A 21,808-nucleotide genomic window follows, 5' to 3' on the forward strand; every position below is an offset into this window, starting at 1 on the left:
ACTGCGCGTCAAACGTCATCACTGCGCGACCCGTGAGGAGCTGCAGGACACATTACATTACAGAAATGGTTGAGTTTGCTAACTAACACATTCTCCGTTTAGCACCATTTACGAACTTAAGTTAGAATCGCGTGTTGGACTGCTCGGCACAAGATAATCTTCCACAAAGCAGTGCACTGTAGCAGCGAAAGGTAAGATGAAGAAATGATTACTGTGAGGCACCTCGACAAGAAGCTCCAGCAGTGAGTGTATGAGACACGAATGAGACTAGATCAGAACTACTGGTGAACACATGATGATAAAATTTTATTTTGATTTTATAAAAATTTTATGAGATTATTTTATTTTGGAGTCATCTTTCAGACATAGACCAAACCCACCAGGGTTCATAAACAGGATTATATATTGGTACATCCGTAGCTGGTACCAGGAGAACAGATTCACAACACACGGGTGTCAGGAAAGAGTTTAATGATAATACATGTAGTTAAATACAGAACAAAGAAGATGTGTCAACACAATTGGGTAAGAATAATAAAACATGTATGATTGGTGTTCTTATCAGGAAAGGAGGCACAGTAGACTGGATCTAGAGGTAGTGGAAAAGTAGAGAGGGAGAGAGAGAAGTTGTAACTGAGGAGCAGACACACAGATAAGGGAGTGAACTGAATATCAGAGTGTTCTGTCTGAGGGTCATGGACAGTAAACCACTAATTCCCTTACACATGATCCTGTGTGATTGTGGTTGACCATGTAGTTGGTCAAAGACTCATTGTGGACGAGGCAGACTGTTACACTATTACAGCGATATCAGTACCTAGATACTGAGGCAAATGAGTTAACCTAAGCTACTTCGCGCAGGTAAGTGGCTAGCTATCTATTTACTTTGTAGACAGTTATCTCTTGTTTTTTTTCTCATTAGATGACTAAGGACCCGTCTGCTCTGAAAGAGGAGGGGAATAACTTGTTTAAAAGTGGCGACTTGGAGGGCGCTCTCAGCTGCTACACCACAGCCCTCAAACTCAGCGAGAGTCAGTCACAAAGTGCCGTTCTGTATCGCAACCGTTCTGCATGCTACCTCAAACTCCAGGACTATTCCAAGGCAGAGGTGGACGCTACCAAAGGTCAAATATTCTTCATCAGCAGACATTGTTACAGTCTATTTACAGATCACAACAGAGCAGCATGACAGTTCCGTACAGAATAACGCAGAATACGTCCAGGGACTACGAATTCCGTCTACACATAGGTGCCAAAACTTGCTGTTGGTTGCTTCGAAACCTTTAAGACAAATATTTCAACTGAGACCTTTTCTTTAGCTCTCGACACAGATCCAGGGGATATCAAGGCACGGTTCCGCCGGGCCCAGGCTCTGCATATGCTTGGGAGGCTGGATCAGGCCTTTCTGGATGCCCAAAAATGTGCACAGTTGGAGCCCAAGAATAAAGCATTTCAAGAGTTGCTCAGACAACTAAGTGCTCAGATCCAACAGAAGGTGCTTTAGCCAGTATTTTTCTACTTCAACGATTTCACTTTATTTGATGTTGTATTGTTTGATCATCACAAAATAAATCAAGAAGAGCTGTACATTCACTACAGCACCCAAAATTTTGCTTGTGTCTGCATTTCTGCAGTTCTACGTTATGATTGTTGCTGTTATAACTCATCCTTATAACATGTTATACCATACGATGTTATACCACTCGTCCTGTGGTAATGTGTGCTCTCATTCATCCAGGCTCTGCAGCTCTCTTCCACAGACTCACGGGTTCAGCAGATGTTTAATCTCCTGCTGGACAGCTCTGCACAGGCATCAGACAGACAGAAGGTGCTTGTACTTTTGAGGCAGCGGTCATAATAACTGGCATGATCATGAAGGCAGCTGTGTAAAGTCCTCGTGGTTTTGCTTAGGCTGCTCAGAACCTGGTGGTGCTCTCTCGCGAAGATGCTGGGGCGGAGCAGATCTTCAGGAACGATGGCGTGAAGCTCTTACAGAAGCTGCTAGAGTCACAGCAGGAGGACTTTGTGCTCTCTGCGCTTCGAACTCTGGTTGGCCTGTGTACAGGACACCAGCCGAGGGTGAGACACAGACGTCCTGTAACCTCTACACTGGCTCAGACGTCCTGTAACCTCTTAATGAATCCCTCAGTGTCCTGCCCATCGCTTCCTGCCTTGATGTTCGTTGCTTATTGTGATCTATCTTTGCCTGCAGACCATGGCCATAGTGAATGAGCTGGGGATGGACAGGTTGTGTGGGGTCATGGGGTCACCGACCTCTGCGGTGTCCCTCTCTGCCTGCCATTTGCTTCAAGTAATGTTTGAGACTCTCACTGAGGGCATGAAAAAGGAAGTCAGAAGGAAAGACGAGGCCTTACTGCCAGGTGAGAGTCCAGGAGAATTGTTTTTACAGCATTTTACATGCACTTTCTGGGAATGTTTCGTGTTTCTAACAGCCTGCTTCACCAGCTCTACAATGATACAGGAATATGCTTTGATAGGGTTTTATGCACATTTTAACTGCTAGGAAATGTAGTTATGTTTTTTTCCCTCAGATTATTCATTGTTCATAGTACTGTACTCTAGTAAAATGTAATTTAAGGCAGAAGTGATATAATGCTCTTTTTTATTTTCCGTGTAATTGTAATAACATCTTTGTAGTAACTGTCATCACAAGAAGCTAGCAATACGGCAAATTTCCTCTTTTGTCAACATTAATTCTGCCATATTACCATGGGCATTCAGTCTGTCGGTGTGTGTGGAGGGGTTCTTTGCTATGTCCCCGTGTCCTCTATGTCCTCTATGTCCCCGTGTCCTCTGCCTGTTCCACAGAACCTTCTCGTGAGTTACGCTCCATGCTGCGCCACCTTCTCGACATACTCACTGCGTCCAACGTGTCTGGGCCGGGACGCGACAGCGCCATCAACCTGCTGGTCAAGCAGGTACCCCGAAAATCTCACAAGAACCCTGACAACTCCCTCAGTCTGTGGGTCATGGACCAGGGTGAGAGCCAGAAGAATAGCAGCCAGCACCTTCTGTCATTTAGTTCAACAACCATAATCATCCCGTGCAGTAAAACACTATTCACTGTCAACCTAACAGTACATGTACATGACACTGAAATGACTGTAGTTGTGGTTATCACCTTTCAGAAGCATTCGAAGCCAACATGCTCCCCATTGTCACAGAAGTTGCTTATGCTGAATCGTGCCTCTAATCCCTTCTTCTCCACAGGTCTTAAGAAGATTTTGGAAGTGGCAGGCACAGTTCCCGAGGTTACAGATGGCCCGGTGCTCACTGACAACACCCCCATGAGCTGCTCTGTGCTGCTCAGTAAGTTATATGATGATTTGAAGAGTGACACAGAGCGGGAGAACTTCAACAAGCTGTGTGAGGAACACGTCCAGTGAGTACCGCACTTCTGCTGAAGACGTGATGTGATGTGCATGAATTTGTTCCCTTTCACTTTTAAATTGAAAAAGTCAACGCTTTGTGCACAGATTCACGCATGAAGGTAATTTCTACAAACTTCTTTTGTGTGAAGGTATCACTTCAGGGGTCCAGGCTTGGAGAGCAAGCTGCGTGCGATACAGACAGTGTCGGTCCTGTTGCAGGGGCCCAGCGACGTGGGCAACCGCACCATGGAGATGTCTGGCATGATGGACGCGGTCATTTCTCTGTGCGCCTCTGAGAACATTACCCACCAGCAGGTGGCAGTAGAGACGCTCATTCACGCAGCAGGGAAGGCCAAGAGAGCCTCTTTCATCACGGCAAATGGAGTGGCATTGCTGAAGGACCTTTATAAGAAGAGTGAAAATGACCAGATAAGAGTGCGTGCTCTTGTGGTAAGTGCTACATCAAAGCTGCTGGTTTTCTTTGTACAGGTTTCTTTATATTATTTAGTGGTCCTTGTGGCAGTGAATTAAATGATTAGACATGATTAAAGGTGGATGCCTGATGTTGGTGACCTGATGGTGTGACACACACATGAACACCAGTGCAGCTCAAAGTGTTTTACAGAAGTAGATAAACATGATGAAAGAAATTTGGTAGTCTAAATTACAAATCTAGCAATTTACAAGACAATGACAACTAAAAATGTTAAAACATTGAAATAAACCCTCAAACAGTTAAACAACTTGGTAGTTAAATTCAAAAATGTTGATAATGTGAATAAAATTGTATAAAAAAATTTGAATAAACATCAGTATAAGCACAAATTTAAAGTTCAATACATGGAAAGTTATTATTCAGTGATGTGTGAGCGTTTGGATAGTTTTTTTTTTTGTCTGTTTGTTTGTTCAGTGACATTTTGTGGTTTGTTGCTTCGCAGGGTTTGTGCAAGCTTGGCTCAGCCGGAGGCACAGACTTCAGCATGAAGCAGTTCGCAGAGGGATCGACCCTCAAACTGGCCAAACAGTGCAGGAAGTATGCCTGATTTCCCACAAGTCTCAGTGGCAGAGCAGTGACTTCCCAGATAATGTGTCCAGTTAGTTTGAGAGTGCTTGTGTGGCAGGGAGACGCCTACGTAGATGCCGAGCTTTGTGTATGACTGACTGCATGAGAACTAGTGCAGAGCCCTTAATGCTGCATTACTCTGAATTTTATGATGGCCACAATGATCATATTACCATGATGGGTCGTAGATGGAGGTGCATAAACTACACAGCTGCATTTATCTACTGCGTATGCTACTGTTTCGTCCCCAGGTGGCTCTGTAACGACGGTCTCCCACCAAACTCGCGGCGTTGGGCTGTGGAGGGCCTGGCCTACCTCACCTTTGATGCTGATGTGAAGGAGGATCTGGTGGGGGACAGAAATGCTCTCCAGGCCATGTTTCATCTGGCTAAGGTAGATGGACACATCGATGGTCAAAACCAAAAATGAATGGCATTGTCAGCATCATATTGTCAGCATCATTAAATTAGAACTTGGCTTTCTTGTGTCATGAAAGCCAGGTGTACGTTTCATAGCCACAAGGGAATATGGAATTTACCAGCTGGTTTCAGGGGACACAGATGTAGAAGGTTACTCATCTTGTGACTCAGTTAACTAACAGTTCCCCTTTTTCACATGATTATTGCTGATTTTGTAAATCACAGAACAGGACGATAACATTTGAACATTGAATTTTGTGAGTTAAGGGACCTTAAATGGTATCAAAATGAACCTTAGTCAGAACTTCCAGCACCTCTGGGTCCTGTTGATTTGTCCTAAACTGGTGTAAAAAGGTTTTTAAAAGGTGTGAACACCAATGAAGTTACTTTCATCTACAGTAGCATCACTGTTGTCCTAAGGGTTGTATCTTGTAAAATTACTCCTTAGAATAAGCGTTTCTACACCAGTTCATGCATTAATTGTAGAAAGTGCCTACAAATGTGCCATTTAAAAATGTGAATGTATTAATTTATTTAAAGGTACATTATGAATTGCAACATTCTGTTTACAGTAATATAATATTTTACCAAAACAAACAATTGGTAATCAAAAGCTGAAAAACAGCTGCAGCATAACACTTTTAACCTTTAAATAATATATGATTCTAAAACGTTTAGTCTTATAGCATGAGTTTAAGGTCTAAAATCATTCTGCTCATTGTTCTACTTGTGTAACGTATTGATCAGGCAGAGAGGGATCCAAATGCGGAAGAACACCGCTTTTATTGAAATGAGACGCTGGTACAAACACAGGCAGGTGAATCACGAGTACTAGGATCAGTAGTAACAGCGTTTTCTTGGCGTGGTCAGGACGGTCCAGGGTCATACCGGGGGAGCAGAAGTCAGGAGGTACAGAGGGACTAGGCAGGAGACAAGGTCGGGGACGTAAACGAGGGTCAGGACACAGGAGAGCAGACAGGATAAAGAAAGGCTTGGTACGCGGCATGAGTCGGCAATACTTCGCAACTGAGATGTGCTGGTGAAGTGCTTAAGTAAGGCTGAAGGGGGCGTGGTAATGAGGGGCAGGTGAGGCTGATTAAGGAAGATCAGGTGGCATTCCTGACAACTTGTTTCTGTTATTATCAACATTTTCTTTAATATTACTTCTAGAAACTTTATTATGTAGTAATAATAGTCCGGAGTAAATGGAGCAGTAATAATTATATGTACTTATAATTAGCTGTACTGGTCAATTATAATCAAATTAAATTATGGGATTAACCTTTTTTTAACCCACTCACTCTATTATTTCTTATTATTATCATATTTATTCTTATTTTTGCATTTTCTACAGTCTGAGGATAAGACTGTATTGTTTGCCATTGGATCCACTTTGGTAAACTGCACCAACAGTTACGATGTGGAGAAGCCCGATCCCCAGTTGGTAGAGTTGGCTAAATATGCCAAGCAGCACGTACCGGAGGAACACCCGAAGGTATCTGCACGCACCTGTCTGCCAGTCACACACCTGTCCGCCAGTCACACACCAGGCACACCTAGGACAGGTAGTGGTGGAACTGGACAGTGATGGTGGCTGTGGTGTCGTGTAGGATGCTCCGCCCTTCGTGGAGAAGCGGCTGCTTAAGCTGTTGGAGGCTGGGGTGGTGTCGGCTCTGGTGTGCATGGTGAAGCAGGAAAGTCCAGCTCTGACGGAAAGCTGCAGAGAATGCATCGCCAGGTGTGTCTCTCCTCCTCATCCTCCACATGCTTGTCATTTGTACATATTTATAAGGCACAAAATCAATGTTACAATAGGAATTGCAGGACAGGATAGATCACTTAGGATCTCCACTGAGTAAAGTACTCAAGCTTGGCTCAACTCGAAACTCCATGTTTAAAGTCTCATGGAAGACAAAGCTCCAGACTAATCTCCGTCCTGGCTCCAAGATGGTGGAACGATCTTCCATTAGCTGCTAGGACTGCAGAGTCTATTGCTATCTTCAAGCATAGACTGAAGACCCACCTGTTTGTTGAGTTCTTACCAGAGCACTAATTCAGCTGATACCACTTGCCGTTGTTCTTTAAATTGTATGTCTGTCTATGGTTATTTGTGCTTCTTGGCAAATGTCTAACTTGCAAAACACTAGGTAATGACATTGACTCCTGTAGTTTAGTAGTAGTCTGACATCCTGTTACCTAGGATGAATTCTGTGATCGGATACAAAGCACTTTGTAAGTCGCTCTGGATAAGCGTCTGCTAAATGCCGTAAATGTACTGCAATGACTAAAAGTGGTTCACAGTGTTATGGTGGACGGCGTCTTCTTTCTGACAGGGTGTTCCTGGCTCTCGTGCACCGTCAGGAGGAGCGGGGGATGGTGGTGGCACAGGGAGGAGGAAAAGTAAATCAATGTTTCACCTCAACATTCACTACAACGCAAACATGCGTTCATTTACCAAATGACAACATTTACCACACAACACTGTTCTTAGTGTTTGGTTTGATCACCTCCAGGCTTTATTACCACTGGTGTCAGAAAGCACGGATGTGGGGAAGATCAAAGCAGCCCAGGCGCTGGCGAAGATTACCATCACCTCCAATCCTGAGATAGCCTTCCCTGGAGAGAGGGTGAGCACTGGAAGAGGAATGCCAGGCCATGCATGTCTTTGTCCGTAGGTCTTAGATGTTTTGCTTTGGTGAAGGTGAACAAGCTGTTGGCCGAGTTGTGATGTTTAATTCATTGTAATGTTTTTTTTCTTTTCTTTTTATGGATGTAGGTATATGAGGTGGTACGTCCTCTGGTCAGTCTCCTAGCACTAGATTGCTCTCTGCTACAGAACTTTGAGGCCCTGATGGCCCTCACCAACCTAGCGGGCATCAGTGACAGACTCAGGTTAGCCTACAGACAAGCGCTGACATGCCGAGAGAGATGCATTTCAACTATATATGTTAGTATGTTTTTTTATATTAAACGAACATGAAAGATACCTGCTTGAGAAACATGAACCTGTGTTCTGACTCCAGACAGAAGATCATTAAGGAGAAAGCTGTGGCTAAAGTGGAGGGCTACATGTTCGAGGAGCATGACCTGGTGCGGGCAGCGGCTACTGAGTGCATGTGCAACCTAGTGTTGAGCCCTGAGGTACGCCCCAACTCTGAACTACGGCTGACTGCCGTGAGATTTTCCATCCTCCTTTCTTTTAGAATGTGCCGTTTTACAACCTCCGAGCCTCCGTATTGTGTGTTCCTCCACAGGTGCAGAAGCTGTACCTGGCCACAGACAGCGACCGTCTGAAGCTCCTGGTGCTGTACAGCGGTGAGGATGACGAGAGACTGAGGAAGGCTGCGGCAGGAACTCTGGCTGTGCTGACTGGTGAAATGCCTGAACTGTGTGCACGGATCCCCGGCACAGTGAGTCACGCCAGCACATCTGGCCCAGTGGCTGTCTACAGGTTTTATTAGGCCAGAGTGTGGAGAAAGCATATATCAACATATGCTGAAAGATTACTCCTTTTAAAGACTTCTGATGCTGCCTTATTTCTGACTTTTTCAGAATAAAATGGAGGTTTTTGGTCTGTTTTGTGCACTCCACCCATGTCCTCTCTCATGTCCACTCTCCTGTCCTCTCTCCTGTCCTGCAGACGAGTCACTGGATGGACATTCTGCAGGCACTGCTGCTGAGTGAGAACCAGGAGCTGCGTCATCGTGGTGTGGTCATCACTCTCAACATGATGCAGACAGACAGGAGCCTGGCTCAGACGCTTATGGAGAGTGAAGTGCTGGAGATCCTGTCTGTACTGGCTAAAGGAGCTGACGCTAGCCACGCCCCTGTTACCGGAGCTGACGCTAGCCACGCCCCTGTTACAAGGGCAGCCCAGCGCTGCCTAGACCTGGCGCTAGAGTACGGGCTAATTAAGAGCTTTGAGGGGGAAGCCAATGGCATGTCTGCTCCATAAGTGGAAGTGTGATCCCTACAAAGAAAGTTCACTACGTGTCTTCAAGGAGAAAAGTTTGCAATACTTTATGTTGTAGTCTAGAAATAAGTCTTTAGAGGTGAACCATTTTATGTCTCTTCTGATTGAAGAATTTAGAGCGTCTACCCTGAAATTAAGAATGGATGACTTGGAAAGAGCAGAGGTGTGTCAGTCTCACCAATCCACATTTAATAGCAGATTTTGTTTCTAAATTAATTTTGGGATAATATGGGGAAGTGAGTGGATGGTGGCTTTTACAGCTTTTACAGAGCTTTTGGGAGTTACGGGCAGTGATGCTGCTACCAGCTTCCTGCAGTAGTGTTTCTGAAAAACAGCACATGACCAAATATTTAATTCACTTCCATTATTTGCACTGATTTTTCCCCAGTTATGTTTAGCACTGTACTTTTTGCATTCCGGTAAATTATTCAATCAAATGTTCTATATTCAACGTATGAATATGTTTATTATGATATCAGGCCATAGTTCCTTTATGATATGGCACATTTTTTGTGTTTACATTCCTATAGAAATAGTCAAGTTGTTTCTTTATACATCAGCAAACAAACAATCGTGTTGAGTAGCCAGATATCTTAAAACAGTTCACTTAATTTTTCAAGAGCTCAGCACGCCACTTAATTCTATAGTCATCACTGTAATGCTTTCACAGGCCTTTTATGACATATCTTACATAGTTTTTATATCGCTAATGGACTCCTTGTGAGAAAATAAATATACCGTCTGTAATTCGTTTTCCTGAATGATTCATTTTGTTTATTTAAACTTGATAAAAGTGACGTCAGGCAAATAAAGAATTTCACGTCTTGCTTGCTTGAATGAAATCATGTGATCAACCAGGATGCGTCTGACCAATCAGAGCAGACATGACGTGACAAAAGGGGCGGGAGTGGAACGTCTTTGATCCAGGTGGCCACGTGGATTAAACCGGGATGTTGCAGCAGGAACTGGAGAGAGTGTTCGAGGGATTAAACTACAGTGGACCAGTTAACTAAAGCGGAGATCTTTATCTAGTCGGTAACTACGCGATAACGGATTCATTTGTCGAGACGTTTTTTAAGTGTATGGTGAATTTTAAGACCTGAAACGATTTCCGGTGTGAGTATTTCTGGAAGGCAGACATGGAGATCCGAGTTTTGACTTACAGCAGCGAGGACCTGGTGTGTGAGGCGGGTGGTCCTGACCTGAAGACCACACACACCCCCTCCACGTTCGACCTCATGCTGAGATCCAGCTGGGCAGAGAAGATGAGCCGGGGGCTTTTCCGCTACCATCTAGGAGATCTGGAGACTAAAGCTCTCCCGGGTGAGTTGGGCTATGTGGCTCAGCTGAACATCCAGAGAGGAACCGAGAGACGCAAACCTCAAGAGATTTTAAGCCTCCGACAGAACTTCGACCCCAAACTGTTTAACTTCAACAGAATAAAGCAGGAGGAAGTGTTGTTCGACATGTGTAGGGTCCAGCCCAGCTCCACGGAGGAGACCCACACTGGACCGTGTGCTGGGACGTGCAGGGTCCTGATCAACGTCAGTCCTCTGGAGCGGGGACACTGCCTGCTGGTACCGGAACCGGCGCGGTGTCGGCCGCAGCTCCTCACGACTCCGGCGCTCCAGGTCGGACTCGAGTCCGTCTTTCTGAGCGCCGATCCAGGATATCGAGTTGGGTTCAACAGTCTCGGTGCCTTCGCGTCTGTGAATCATTTACATCTTCACGGGTATTACCTGAACCACCCGCTGAGGGTCCAGTGGGCCCCGACTGCGTTAGTGGAGCCCCGGATGGGCTTGTACCGTCTGGGCTTTCCGAACGGGTTTATGTTTTACACCGACGGGCAGGATTTACCCGTGACTGTGGCCAACATCTGTAAGCTGACCGACATTCTCGTAGATAGAAATATCGCACACAATGTCTTCATGACCCGGGGCTGCCCCCCCAGCCCCGTCCCCGGGTCCCGGCCCCTCCCAGGCGGGGTGCGCGTCTTCGTGTGGCCGCGTGTGTCCTGTTTTGGAGCCAAAGAAGAGTCTGGGTTCAACGTGGCCCTGTGTGAACTAGCAGGACATCTCCCCTTCAAAAACAGAAAAGACTTTGAAAGCATCGACGAGGACGGAGTGAAGTCAATAGTTCAAAAATACGTGTTCAATGACCAAGAGTTTGATGCGTTACAAAAACAAATAGTTGAACTCCTCTAAAGATGTCCTACACGTTTAGCTGCTGTCTCTTATCTAATAGATTAGAAAAGGAATTCCTCTGTGTCTTTGGTTCTGTTACGGAAAGGACATGACCAAGTCAACTGTATAAATAAATGGCGAATTCTACTTTTATTATTTTATAATAATAATAATTATTATTATTATTATTTACATTTACAGCATTTAGCAGACGCTCTTATCCAGAGCGACTTACAAAAAGTACAATTATTATTGGAATCGGTCCAATCGGAGTGGAGAAAGGGCCATTATATATTTATATATATATATATATATATATATATGTATATGTGTGTGTGTTTCTCTAGCTTTGTGATGTTTTGTGGTCCAGTGTGGGTAATGATAACCAGCTATGTGTGACTGTAGAATGCGAAAATCAGCAACTGAAATGACTACTGCTACTGCCGTCCATTTTGAAGAAAAAAAATGCTACAAACATGTGAAGCTGTTTGTGTATGTGAGCAGTGACTTTAAATGGTAGTTATCTGCCAGTATGACAAGGTGCCAGATGTGCATTACACAGTCCAAACAAACACTGGCCTGTCTTGTATGCCATATCACAGTTGTGGTCAGGAGAAGCATCTGTTTGCTCTCCTTGCTGCTTGTATACTCTCTGATCCTGTGTTGACTGTTCTTTGTAAGTAAGGATGTTTCACCGTCTTGAAAGCAAGATTTCACACCCTGATCACATATGGGTTGCTTCTCCTAAATGTGTGTCAAATGGTGGCATGCGATCATGTATAACGCGGGTTCCTGCTCAACATAGTGGGGGAAGTCACGGCCTGGTGTTAGGGAACTGGTCTTGTGACCGGAGGGTCCCGGGTTCGATTCCCAGACCTGAGGCCATGACTGAGGTGCCCCTGAGCAAGGCCCTTAACCCTCAATTGTTCACTTGTATAAAAAATGAGATAAAAATGTAAGTCGCTCTGGATAAGGGTGTCTGCCAAATGCCATAAAATGTAAATGTAAATAGTTGTTTCAGCATGCACACAGTAATTCTACATGTTGGGATGATAATGTGTACATGAACAGGAACACTTTAATATTACATAACCCCCTTCAGAAGGCTGAGAAGGCGGGGCTGTTATAGGCCAAACCCACAGAGGAAATACATTTAATTGGTCAGATTTCAGTCATTTTGACTTCCGTCAGCATTACAGAAGGGGCACAAAGGCGTGTATATGCCTGTACGTTTTTTTGATTGCTTGTTTGTTTTTTGCCATATTTATTTACTTTGTTTATTGCTATCTGCTTCTAAACTCTGCTAAAGCTATTTGGTCATGAACTCCAGGCCATGCACAACAGCACAGAAGGGTTTAAAGATCCCACAGAATGAAGCGACCACATGACTTTCTCCACCCTGCTGCTGTGCTGAGCGCCTGAGCTGACGTTCTGCTGAACTGTGTGCTGCTGGGATCCAGCAGTCAGGAAACGATGGGTTGGGCTGTGGTGGGTTGGGCTGTAGTGCTGAAGGAACTCTAAAGCAGTTTTTGTTCCTCAAAACCTCTGTGAGCTTTGTCCCTTTCCTTCAGAGGTGTGGGGGTGAATGAATGCACTTTAATTGTGTTCCAGATTTGTTAACTCTGGTACTCTGGTATGTGTACTATGTTATTTATGAATGACTTGTTTGGAAATTGATTGTCATTAATGTGTTTAGTGTGTTAATTAAATGAAGAAGATCTATGTGACATGTCTATTTGTTGAATGTACAAGTACAAAGCGATGAAATATTGTTCCTTCTGAGGCCTCAGTGTAAAGCACAGAGATCCCAGTGCGGCCGCTGCATCAGGAATACGCCGCCGTTTCACAGAATGGGGGAGAAACACAGAGAGGTAGACGGAGGAGGAGACAAAAAATATGACCACATATTCTTTCAACAGGACAACAAAACAAAAATCCCCATAGCACATACAAGCATTGATACGCAGACAGTCAAGCAGAGAGAGGCGTGAATTATTCAGATGGGGGTGGGGGGGGGGGGCAGAGGCCTGGCACACAGTTTTTGTGTCAAAGTTCACGGTGGAAGGTGAGGGCCATCTCTGACAGTCTCTGTGTGGGGGAAGGAGCAGGTAACCAGGACGACGACCTTCAGGGAAAAACTTTTTTGGTTTTGGTCGCCAATGTAGATAAGCGAAATAAAGAATTGAGTAAGGAGCCCGTCCTTGAGCACGTGAAACTCCTTAAGTCAGCGTCTCTCAACTGATCCAACATCGCACGCAGAGCAACAAGACCCTCCATGATCAAATCCAAGCTTTACTAAGTCACAGTCTGCGTTCTGACAGCTCTACCCATCACATTTTTTGCGTTGAGGGACGACCTGATCAAATCCATTTTCTTTGTTCAAATTCGAAGAGCAGCGTCAGGTTACTGAGACGAGAGAGCAGCTGAGCCAGGAAGGAAGTGCAGGAGAAGGAGAGGTGTGACCAGCTCTTATGAAAGAAGGAAGAAGGAAAAAAAAAACAAAAACACTCTTCATTCTTTCAAAGAACATTTTGTTTCTGTTTGAGTGAATATCACCTTTCTTGTTAAGATACATTTTGTATCTGGTCTTGTCACATCATTTAAAGGGAATTGTAATAAAATAGTGGAAGTGACCTAGTTGACAGAGTGTAGACATAAGCCAAGACATGACAGAATCTGAACAGGAGTCATCATCACTGACAACGGGGCTTCCTTATGCATGAATGAACAGATTCTCACCTGTCGATCTTCATGGTGTTCAAACTCCTATGCTACACCAGACAGGTGAACCACTCAGCTTTGTGTATCAGTTGTGGACCTGGAGGTGAAGGAGCCATATTGTTTGATACCATGACTGTCCTTTATGTGAACTGGTCTGCCTTCAGTCCATTCCCAGAGGAAGACTATTTCCAGTAACGGCACCAGTGCGGAAATAAATTAGAAGGCAGTCAGGTGATGCGTGTGAGCATCCTTTACACGCATTGTCAGAAGATGCTGAAAGAGATGAATGTGAAACGGAATTTGCCAGAGTTCTGCTGGTCCTCTTGGAAACAGTTGAGGTGTGTGTGTGTGTGTGTGTGTGTGTGTGTGTGTGTGTGTGTGTGTGTGGAGGGGGTGTTACTGTATGAGCTCCTAGCAGAAAAAGCAGACAGCAGCCAGAAAGCCTGTAAGTCCACTGAAGTTTCAAACAGTATTTTAAAAACACCCAGAGTGTAGTGATTTATCTAATGAAGAGTTACAACATTGCTATGTAAATCCACTCATTCTTTCATTCACTTTCCTTTCAAGACTTTTAACAGTATTTTATGTAAATTATGTTTTGTTGACTATTTTAGAAAAATGTTTTGTAAATCCTGCAGGATGTGGTGCACAGAGAGAACTTGGGGAAGTCGGCCACAACCTCCTGAAACCCCCTGCTTATCCAACCAAGGGCACAGAGCTTACCAGTGCTTACTGTACTCAGCCTATACTGAGAGGGTTAGGGTTAGGGTTAGACCCTAGGGTTAGACCCTATACTGAGCGGGTTAGGATTAGGGTTAGACCCTAGGGTAAGACCCTATACTGAGAGGGTTAGGGTTAGGGTTAGACCCTAGGGTTAGACCCTAACCCTATACTGAGAGGTAGCAGGCACTCCGGTTACTGCAATTAAACCTACACATGGAGAGGTAATGAATTCTTATATTGTAGAAATTTACTGCTTAATCTTCTGTGTGTAATGACTTTGCATTACTCTATTGAAACCAATTCAATATAAAACAATTATCTGGGATAAAATCTACATTTGGGTGGGGAGAAATGTAATATCAACCAAAACAAATCACAGATTTGTTTATAGGCTTCACTTCAGTATTCGATGCAGTCATTTCACAGCACAGTCATTTCACAGCACAGTCTTTTCACTCATACAGAAGTGGAGCCTAGTTGTCCTGTGACACCTCAGTACCTGTCAGGACTAACATCATCACCTCAGTACCTGTCAGGACTAACATCATCACCTCAGCCTGTCAGGACTAACATCATCACCTCAGTACCTGTCAGGACTAACATCATCACTTCAGCCTGTCAGGACTAACATCATCACCGCAGTCCCCCAAGCTACCCGAGTCATCATTTGCTTCTTCAAGCTCATTAGACGCTAGTCAGAATTTCACTCTGAAACTGGTCTCAGTAGGTGAGGTGTTGGATGAGCTACTGAAATTGGACAGTAATAAACCAGCTGGATCTGATGAGTTGGCCCCGTTCTTTGTTAAGATAGGAGCGTCAGTAATTGCAAAACCAATTGCAGATCTTTTTAATCTGTCTTTACGTACTGCAAACTTCCCACAAGCATGGAAAACAGCTCTGGTACGCCCTCTTTTTAAAGGGGGAGATCAGACAGACCTCAATTGCTATAGGCCAATCTCTATATTACCGTGCCTATCAAAGGTGTTGTAGAGGCTTGTTAACAGACAATTGATCAAATATTTGGAAACTAATAATATACTGTCGGAGTTTCAGTCAGGTTTTAGATCAGGTTATGGCTGTGTCTCCGCCACGCTTAAAATTCTCAATGATATTATCTCTGCGTTAGATAACAAACAGTATTGCGCAGCAGTTTTTATAGACTTGGCAAAAGCCTTTGACAGTGTCGGTCACTCAATTCTGCTAGATAGGTTGGGCTGTATTGGGTTTACAGAACACTTTAGCATGGTTTTCTAGCTATCTTACAGACAGAGTACAGCTTGTTAAATCTGATAATCTGTTGTCTGAGCCGTTGGGTGTGTTCAAGGGTGTCCCTCAGGGTTCAATTCTTGGCCCTACATTATTTTCAATTTATTTGAATGATATTGCTTCCATCACCAAAGATTCATGTATCCACCTATATGCTGATGACACGGTTCTTTATGAAATAGGTCCATCTCCAGAGACCGTAACCAATACACTCCAAAAAAGTTTTTTTAGTATACAACAGTTTTTTCTTACTTTACAGTTACAAATTAACACAAAAAAAAACCAAGTTCATGTGGTTTAGTAAGAAGCAATCTGCTTCTCCACCAGACCATAACATAATAACATGTGAAGGCACAAAATTATGCCAGGTCACAGAATATAAATACCTAGGCATTTGGTTAGATAGCACTCTATCATTTGCCACACATATCACGAAATTACAGTCAAAAATTAGGTCTAAAATTGGTCTCCTTTACAGAATGCGTTCTTGTTTAACCCGCTCAGCTAAAGTGACATTAGTGCAAATGACCATTCTGCCCATGTTTGATTATAGTGATATCATATACAAGTCTGCTAGCAAACATCTTCTTCAAAAACTAGATGTTCTTTATCACTCTGCTATCCGATTTGCCATAAATGCACCCTTCAAAACTCATCATTGTTCCCTTTATGCATCTTTAAATTGGTCATCATTACACATCCGTCGTACCACTCACTGGTATAAGTTTATTTATAAAACCCTCCTGGGCATGTCACCTCCCTATCTATGTAACTTATTAAAATTGTCACCCAACGCTTATAATACTCGTTCGGCGCAACTCATTACACTGAAAATCCCTAAAACATTTTGGTTCATCGTCATTTCAATCTGCAGCTGCCAGAGACTGGAATTCCCTGCAAAAATCATTACAGATTAGTAATTTTATATCCATGTCCACTTTTAAAAATGTTATTGCGAATGTCCTTACTGAATGTTGCAACTGTAGTGTTTAATCATCTTATAATGTTTATTTATTGTTTGTTTTATATTATTGTCTGCTTGTAATGTATGTTCTTCAAGAGGCTGTGCCTCTTGCCAGGCTGCCATTGCCTGGTTAAATAAAGGTTAAATAAATAAAAAATAAAAGTACCTGTCAGGACTAACATCATCACCTCAGTACCTGTCAGGACTAACATCATCACCTCAGCCTGTCAGGACTAACATCATCACCTCAGTACCTGTCAGGACTAACATCATCACCTCAGTACTTGTCAGGACTAACATCATCACCTCAGTACCTGTCAGGACTAACATCATCACCTCAGTACCTGTCAGGACTAACATCATCACCTCAGTACCTGTCAGGACTAACATCATCACCGCAGTACCTGTCAGGACTAACATCATCACCTCAGTACCTGTCAGGACTAACATCATCACCGCAGTACCTGTCAGGACTAACATCATCACCTCAGTACCTGTCAGGACTAACATCATCACCTCAGTACCTGTCAGGACTAACATCATCACCTCCAGCACGTCCACACTAAACACATGCACTGAGGATGTGGACTAGCTTGCTGACTGGTGATTAATGTTGATCAAATAACAGATATCATTTTTGAGGAGGGGTGACTGCTCTCCACTGCACATAAGTGGAACAACTGAATTTTAGAATTAGAATTAAAATTAAAATTAGAATTAGAATTAGAATTAGACCTCTCTTTGGGCCCTCAGCAGCATCTTCTTAGCCAACAAGTCCACCAGCACGTTCACTTAGCGCCTCATGTGGCTCCTGTCATCCTCTCTCTCTTCTATAGAAGGCAGCAGAGAGTAATCTGCCGAGCTGCCTGACAGTTTGGTATGTGAAGAGCACTACAAGGCCCTGGGATGGTTTGTGAGTACAGCCAAAAGGATTCTTTCCACTCACCATCGATGCCTCGTACTATTGCCGCGGGGCAGTCAGCATTGTGAAGGATCACACCCACCTCCCACCATCTCTCGTTACAGGTTCTTCAAGCTGGTATCATCTAGCAGGAGGTGTTGGAGCTTCTGTGCCACCACTGACAGACACCACAATGGCCTCTTCCAACAGGCCACTTAACAAACTTCAGCCTCCAGCAGTCCATGAATCTAGAGTCACCACCAGACTAGTCCATTGTTCTTGATGTGTGTTATACTGTAGCAGGGCCGGCGCCACGGGGGGGGGGGGGGGGGGAATGGGGGCGTCGCCCCCTCAGGCGAGGTGTCCCGCCCCCTCAATGTAAAAAATAAGACCCATTTATTTTACAACAATCGCTACATGGTGCCCCCTCGGCCGCTCCACAATCGTTACACGCACCCCCCCCCCCCGCTCAACAACTTACGTTCGCCCCCCCGAAATTTTCTGACGCCCCCTCACTATATATGTTCTGGTGCCGGCCCTGTACTGTAGTCCTGAAGAAATATTTAAATCTAGTGTATTCAGAATAAATTGAGTAATGGCATTGACTTCCTTTGTTTGTTTTGAATGTACAAAAATGGGCACATGCACAATTCCTGCATCAATTAGACTACAGTTCAGTGTGGTTGATGGAGGACCCAGAACATTAGTGTGTATAGTTTCAGGAGGCCATTTCTAGAGTTACCTGAAGACAAAAAGCTCCTGAAACATGATTAGTGGGAGAATTTCTACACATAACTTCCCAGGCACCTCTACCTATGAAACTGCCTTATTTCATTTTAAAAGGCACTTTGAATTTTGTGTTTGACCATGACAATGTAAGATCTAGTTACGGTATGCAGGATTGGTTTACCAACTCACACTTGGCTAAAAGGCCTGTGGCCTGCACAACTTACTTCGAGTCTTTTTGATGGAACAGACCATCGTAATCCAGGTAGATGCTGCAGTGTGAGGTGAAACTAGGCTCATCACACACTCACTGACATGTGGCAATGTGCAGGTATTATTTTGGTGAATTAGCTGAATGTTTTCAAATCATTGTTATTGATGGCGCTGTATTTTTATTTGATTGTACCTTAGCCTTTGTGTTTTCAGATTAGATGTTATTCTGTCCTTTAGAATGTGTAGCATGAACAACATATCTGAATTCACACTAATATACAGAAGGCACAGGTGCAATGAGGAAATTCGCTTAGCTTGCAAAAACAATGTGTAAAACGTCCTTCCAAGGATATGTAATATTTTAAATATTTCAATAGATTAAATGTTTTGTACAAATCAATACAATATGAAAAATCAATTATACTGTATGTAGTGTTTTGTATTTTCTAAACATACTGTAGTGTACTTTATTAGAAAGATAAAGTTATGTTATATCCCACACAGAATATTGTGCAAGGTACATGGCTTTTATCAAACTTGAGTATATAAGTAATGGTATATCGGATTGTAGTCGTTTCCTCAGTGGTAACCTCCTGTGACCACGTGTACACATATTGCAACCCTAAAATAACAGAATCAGATCGGTTTACGCCTCCATATTGAAGTGAGTAACGTAGGGATTTTAGATATCATATTGAACTACCCCACCTGCTTGCCTACAACCAAGGACAGAAATAGGTGCAGAAGATTGACATGCGTAAAAATGTAATAAATTGTCTGAATCCAAAACATAGTTGGTACGAAACTAAGGGAACTCACATCTCAAATAGCTCAGTGCAGGTTATAAAATATGTTACCAACCAGGGGCGAGGCTAGGGTATTTTTAGTGGTGCTAGAGCACCACCGTGAAGTTGCTCAGCACCCCCTGGCTCAACACATTTATTAAATATTATATTATGCAAAAACCTTGCTCTGCACCTGCGCAATACTTTGGTATTGTGCCTCTGTGAGCACTGGGGGCTGGGCACCCCTAAAGACCAGATCCTAAAATCGCCCGTTACCAACCTTAACAGAGTACATTTGTATACAGAGTCAGTGATGTCTAATCTTACCACTTTTTTCGGTAACGAGTAATATAACGCTATATTACTATAACTATTTCCAGTCCAGTAATCAGATTAAAGTTACTTATCCAAGTAACTGTGCGTTACTATTTTTATTTTCCCTAGTAAAAATATATATTTTTGCTTTCTTCTTGGTCAGTTCTACTTTTGCGTCTGACCGTAGCGCTCGACTCCGCACGCTGCGCGCGACCCTGTGAGAGCGCGAGCACGTTTTACAAGTCTTTTTTTTGCAGTGTTTGCAGTGTTTTGCGCGCGCTAGGGTTGCGTTATCAATAAAGTTTCCCTCCTCGGGATTTTTGGATTAAGCAGTTTCTGCCTCGGTTACCGAACCTGCTTCAATACATTGTTACTGTTAAAAATGCACTTCCAATAAAGTGAGTATTCATTTTGCTGCTGAATGTAACTACTAAAGTAACTTGTAATCTAACGTAGTTACTTTTAAAATCAAGTAATCAGTAACGTAACTAAGTTACTTTTAAAAGGCGTAATTAGTAATCAGTAATCGGATTACTTTTTCAAGATAACTAAGCCATCACTGTACAGAGTATATATCCACATAGTCCACCCCTTTGGGGTGAAGTTTACATTCTTTCTCAGTAAGTGAGGTAACCCTTAACCTGTGAGACTATACTGAACACGCCACATTTACGATTACATAACATGCTGCAAAATTAGTCTAAACGTACCACACAAGTACACTGATACAACCAAAATACAAATGGTTAGTTTTGCCTCATTTCTATGGGAAGTTCTTGAGGCACACATCCACCACTGTGCCTTTCTGCGACCTCCAGAAAAAGGCCATTAGTCCAGTCGCTTGGGTTTACCACCATCAGACAACTCAGTGACTGCTGACTGAACATCACAGATTTACTCTTGTTCAGTGTTATCATAACTCTTCTTCGTTATTGACGTAAAGATCCCATGGTGTGCCATTGCACTGCCTAAGAGAAGATTGCCTATTCTCAGACAGAGGAGGAGATTATTCTAAGTTTCTTCTCTTTGAAAACTGTCTATCTATGGGTTCTTTAAGCCTTACGTTTTAGAGTTTTTGGAACTCTTTCAGATCTTATGAGTTTCAACAACATATGTCCTCTGAAGTTACTTTACATTTGACCATATGGCAATATAGCACAATTTCTTTGTAGAAGTCATCTTGGTGGAGGCCAGTGTCGTTCCCCAGTATCCTACGTTTAAAAGCAATACTACTACTTCCATCGTTATACTTTTAATGTAAATGTGCCATATTTTGTCAATTGTGATTTTTACACCACCCTAGCCCGGTGCCCGGGGAGCAGTTGGGGTTAGGTGCCTTGCTCAAGGGCACCTCAGTCATGGCCTCAGGTCAGAGAATCAAACCCACGACCCTCCAGTCACAAGACCAATTCCCTACCACCAGACCATGACTGCTCCTCGAGCTGTAAGATATGATCCAAGCACAAGCACCTCCCATCTCTTCTGAAAGCAGTAAAATAGGTTCAGTACATCATAAAGGAATATCCATTTAGTCAGCAGTAGTGTAGGTTTACCTCATCATAAAGAAACTAAGATAATGAAGGACTTTCTTAAAATCACCATAACAAAGGGAACCTTGTTGGAGCGAATGCTGCTTTTAAACACCCAGTAGTTAATTGGATCTGAATGTAGGAGACAGGGAGGGGACAGGAGCCAGTTCAAATGCTTTACCAGTCTTCCCTTATAGCTACATGTTATTAATGCTGCCAGCGGATGAAATATTTTAGGTCATTTATTACAGTAGACCAAATCATTAATTATATAGAGCAAACGTCAGTTTCTTGTCACTCTCTTCTAATTCTTTCTTTTTTACAGGTACTTCCCTCTCTTTCTTTTTCTGTCCATCACTGTCTCTTCTTCTCTTCATTTGTTCTCTCTCTCTCTCTCTCTCTCTCTCTCTCTCTCTCTCTCTCTCTATTAATTGCTTGTTAATTCCAGGTGATGGCTTCTGTAACTAAGACTTGTAGGTCAGAGGAGACCTGTGTCATCTGTTTGCACTGTAAGAGTACTCTGGAGTATATCTTGCGTGGTGCACTCTCACCTCTCAAATTTGATCTGTAAGACTATACTGCTGTAGTAAACACAGGTATTTGCTGTTTATTTTACAGGTATTTGCTGTTTATTT

General features: G+C 43.3%; 2 protein-coding genes across 2 annotated transcripts; both read left to right on the forward strand.

The window, feature by feature from the left end:
• On the forward strand, positions 1–9,600 carry unc45a (unc-45 myosin chaperone A). Its single transcript, XM_076991750.1, has 19 exons — positions 1–191; positions 923–1,124; positions 1,320–1,495; positions 1,739–1,828; positions 1,912–2,079; positions 2,213–2,381; positions 2,830–3,000; positions 3,232–3,403; positions 3,542–3,842; positions 4,331–4,425; positions 4,707–4,848; positions 6,229–6,369; positions 6,485–6,612; positions 7,208–7,274; positions 7,388–7,501; positions 7,651–7,766; positions 7,898–8,015; positions 8,129–8,284; positions 8,515–9,600. Exons 2-19 carry the CDS (start codon positions 923–925, stop codon positions 8,827–8,829), a joined length of 2,841 nt encoding a protein of 946 aa, XP_076847865.1. The 5' UTR covers positions 1–191; the 3' UTR covers positions 8,830–9,600.
• Positions 9,601–9,769: 169 nt separating this feature from the next.
• gdpgp1 (GDP-D-glucose phosphorylase 1) lies at positions 9,770–12,763 on the forward strand. The gene has a single exon (XM_076991751.1). It carries the CDS (start codon positions 9,987–9,989, stop codon positions 11,049–11,051), a length of 1,065 nt encoding a protein of 354 aa, XP_076847866.1. The 5' UTR covers positions 9,770–9,986; the 3' UTR covers positions 11,052–12,763.
• The last annotated feature ends 9,045 nt before the right edge of the window (positions 12,764–21,808 follow it).

Source organism: Brachyhypopomus gauderio, unplaced genomic scaffold, assembly GCF_052324685.1.
Source record: "Brachyhypopomus gauderio isolate BG-103 unplaced genomic scaffold, BGAUD_0.2 sc85, whole genome shotgun sequence".
NCBI classification, from domain to species: Eukaryota; Metazoa; Chordata; class Actinopteri; order Gymnotiformes; family Hypopomidae; genus Brachyhypopomus; species Brachyhypopomus gauderio.

What these genes read in the sequence shown, in the direction of transcription:
- unc45a (XM_076991750.1), top strand. Translation starts at nt 923, where the DNA reads ATGACTAAGGACCCGTCTGCTCTGAAAGAGGAGGGGAATAACTTGTTT. An exon ending in AGGCATCAGACAGACAGAAG is followed by an intron (nt 1,829 to 1,911) that starts GTGCTTGTACTT and finishes GGTTTTGCTTAG; the next exon opens with GCTGCTCAGAACCTGGTGGT. An exon ending in GTACAGGACACCAGCCGAGG is followed by an intron (nt 2,080 to 2,212) that starts GTGAGACACAGA and finishes CTTTGCCTGCAG; the next exon opens with ACCATGGCCATAGTGAATGA.
- gdpgp1 (XM_076991751.1), top strand. Translation starts at nt 9,987, where the DNA reads ATGGAGATCCGAGTTTTGACTTACAGCAGCGAGGACCTGGTGTGTGAG.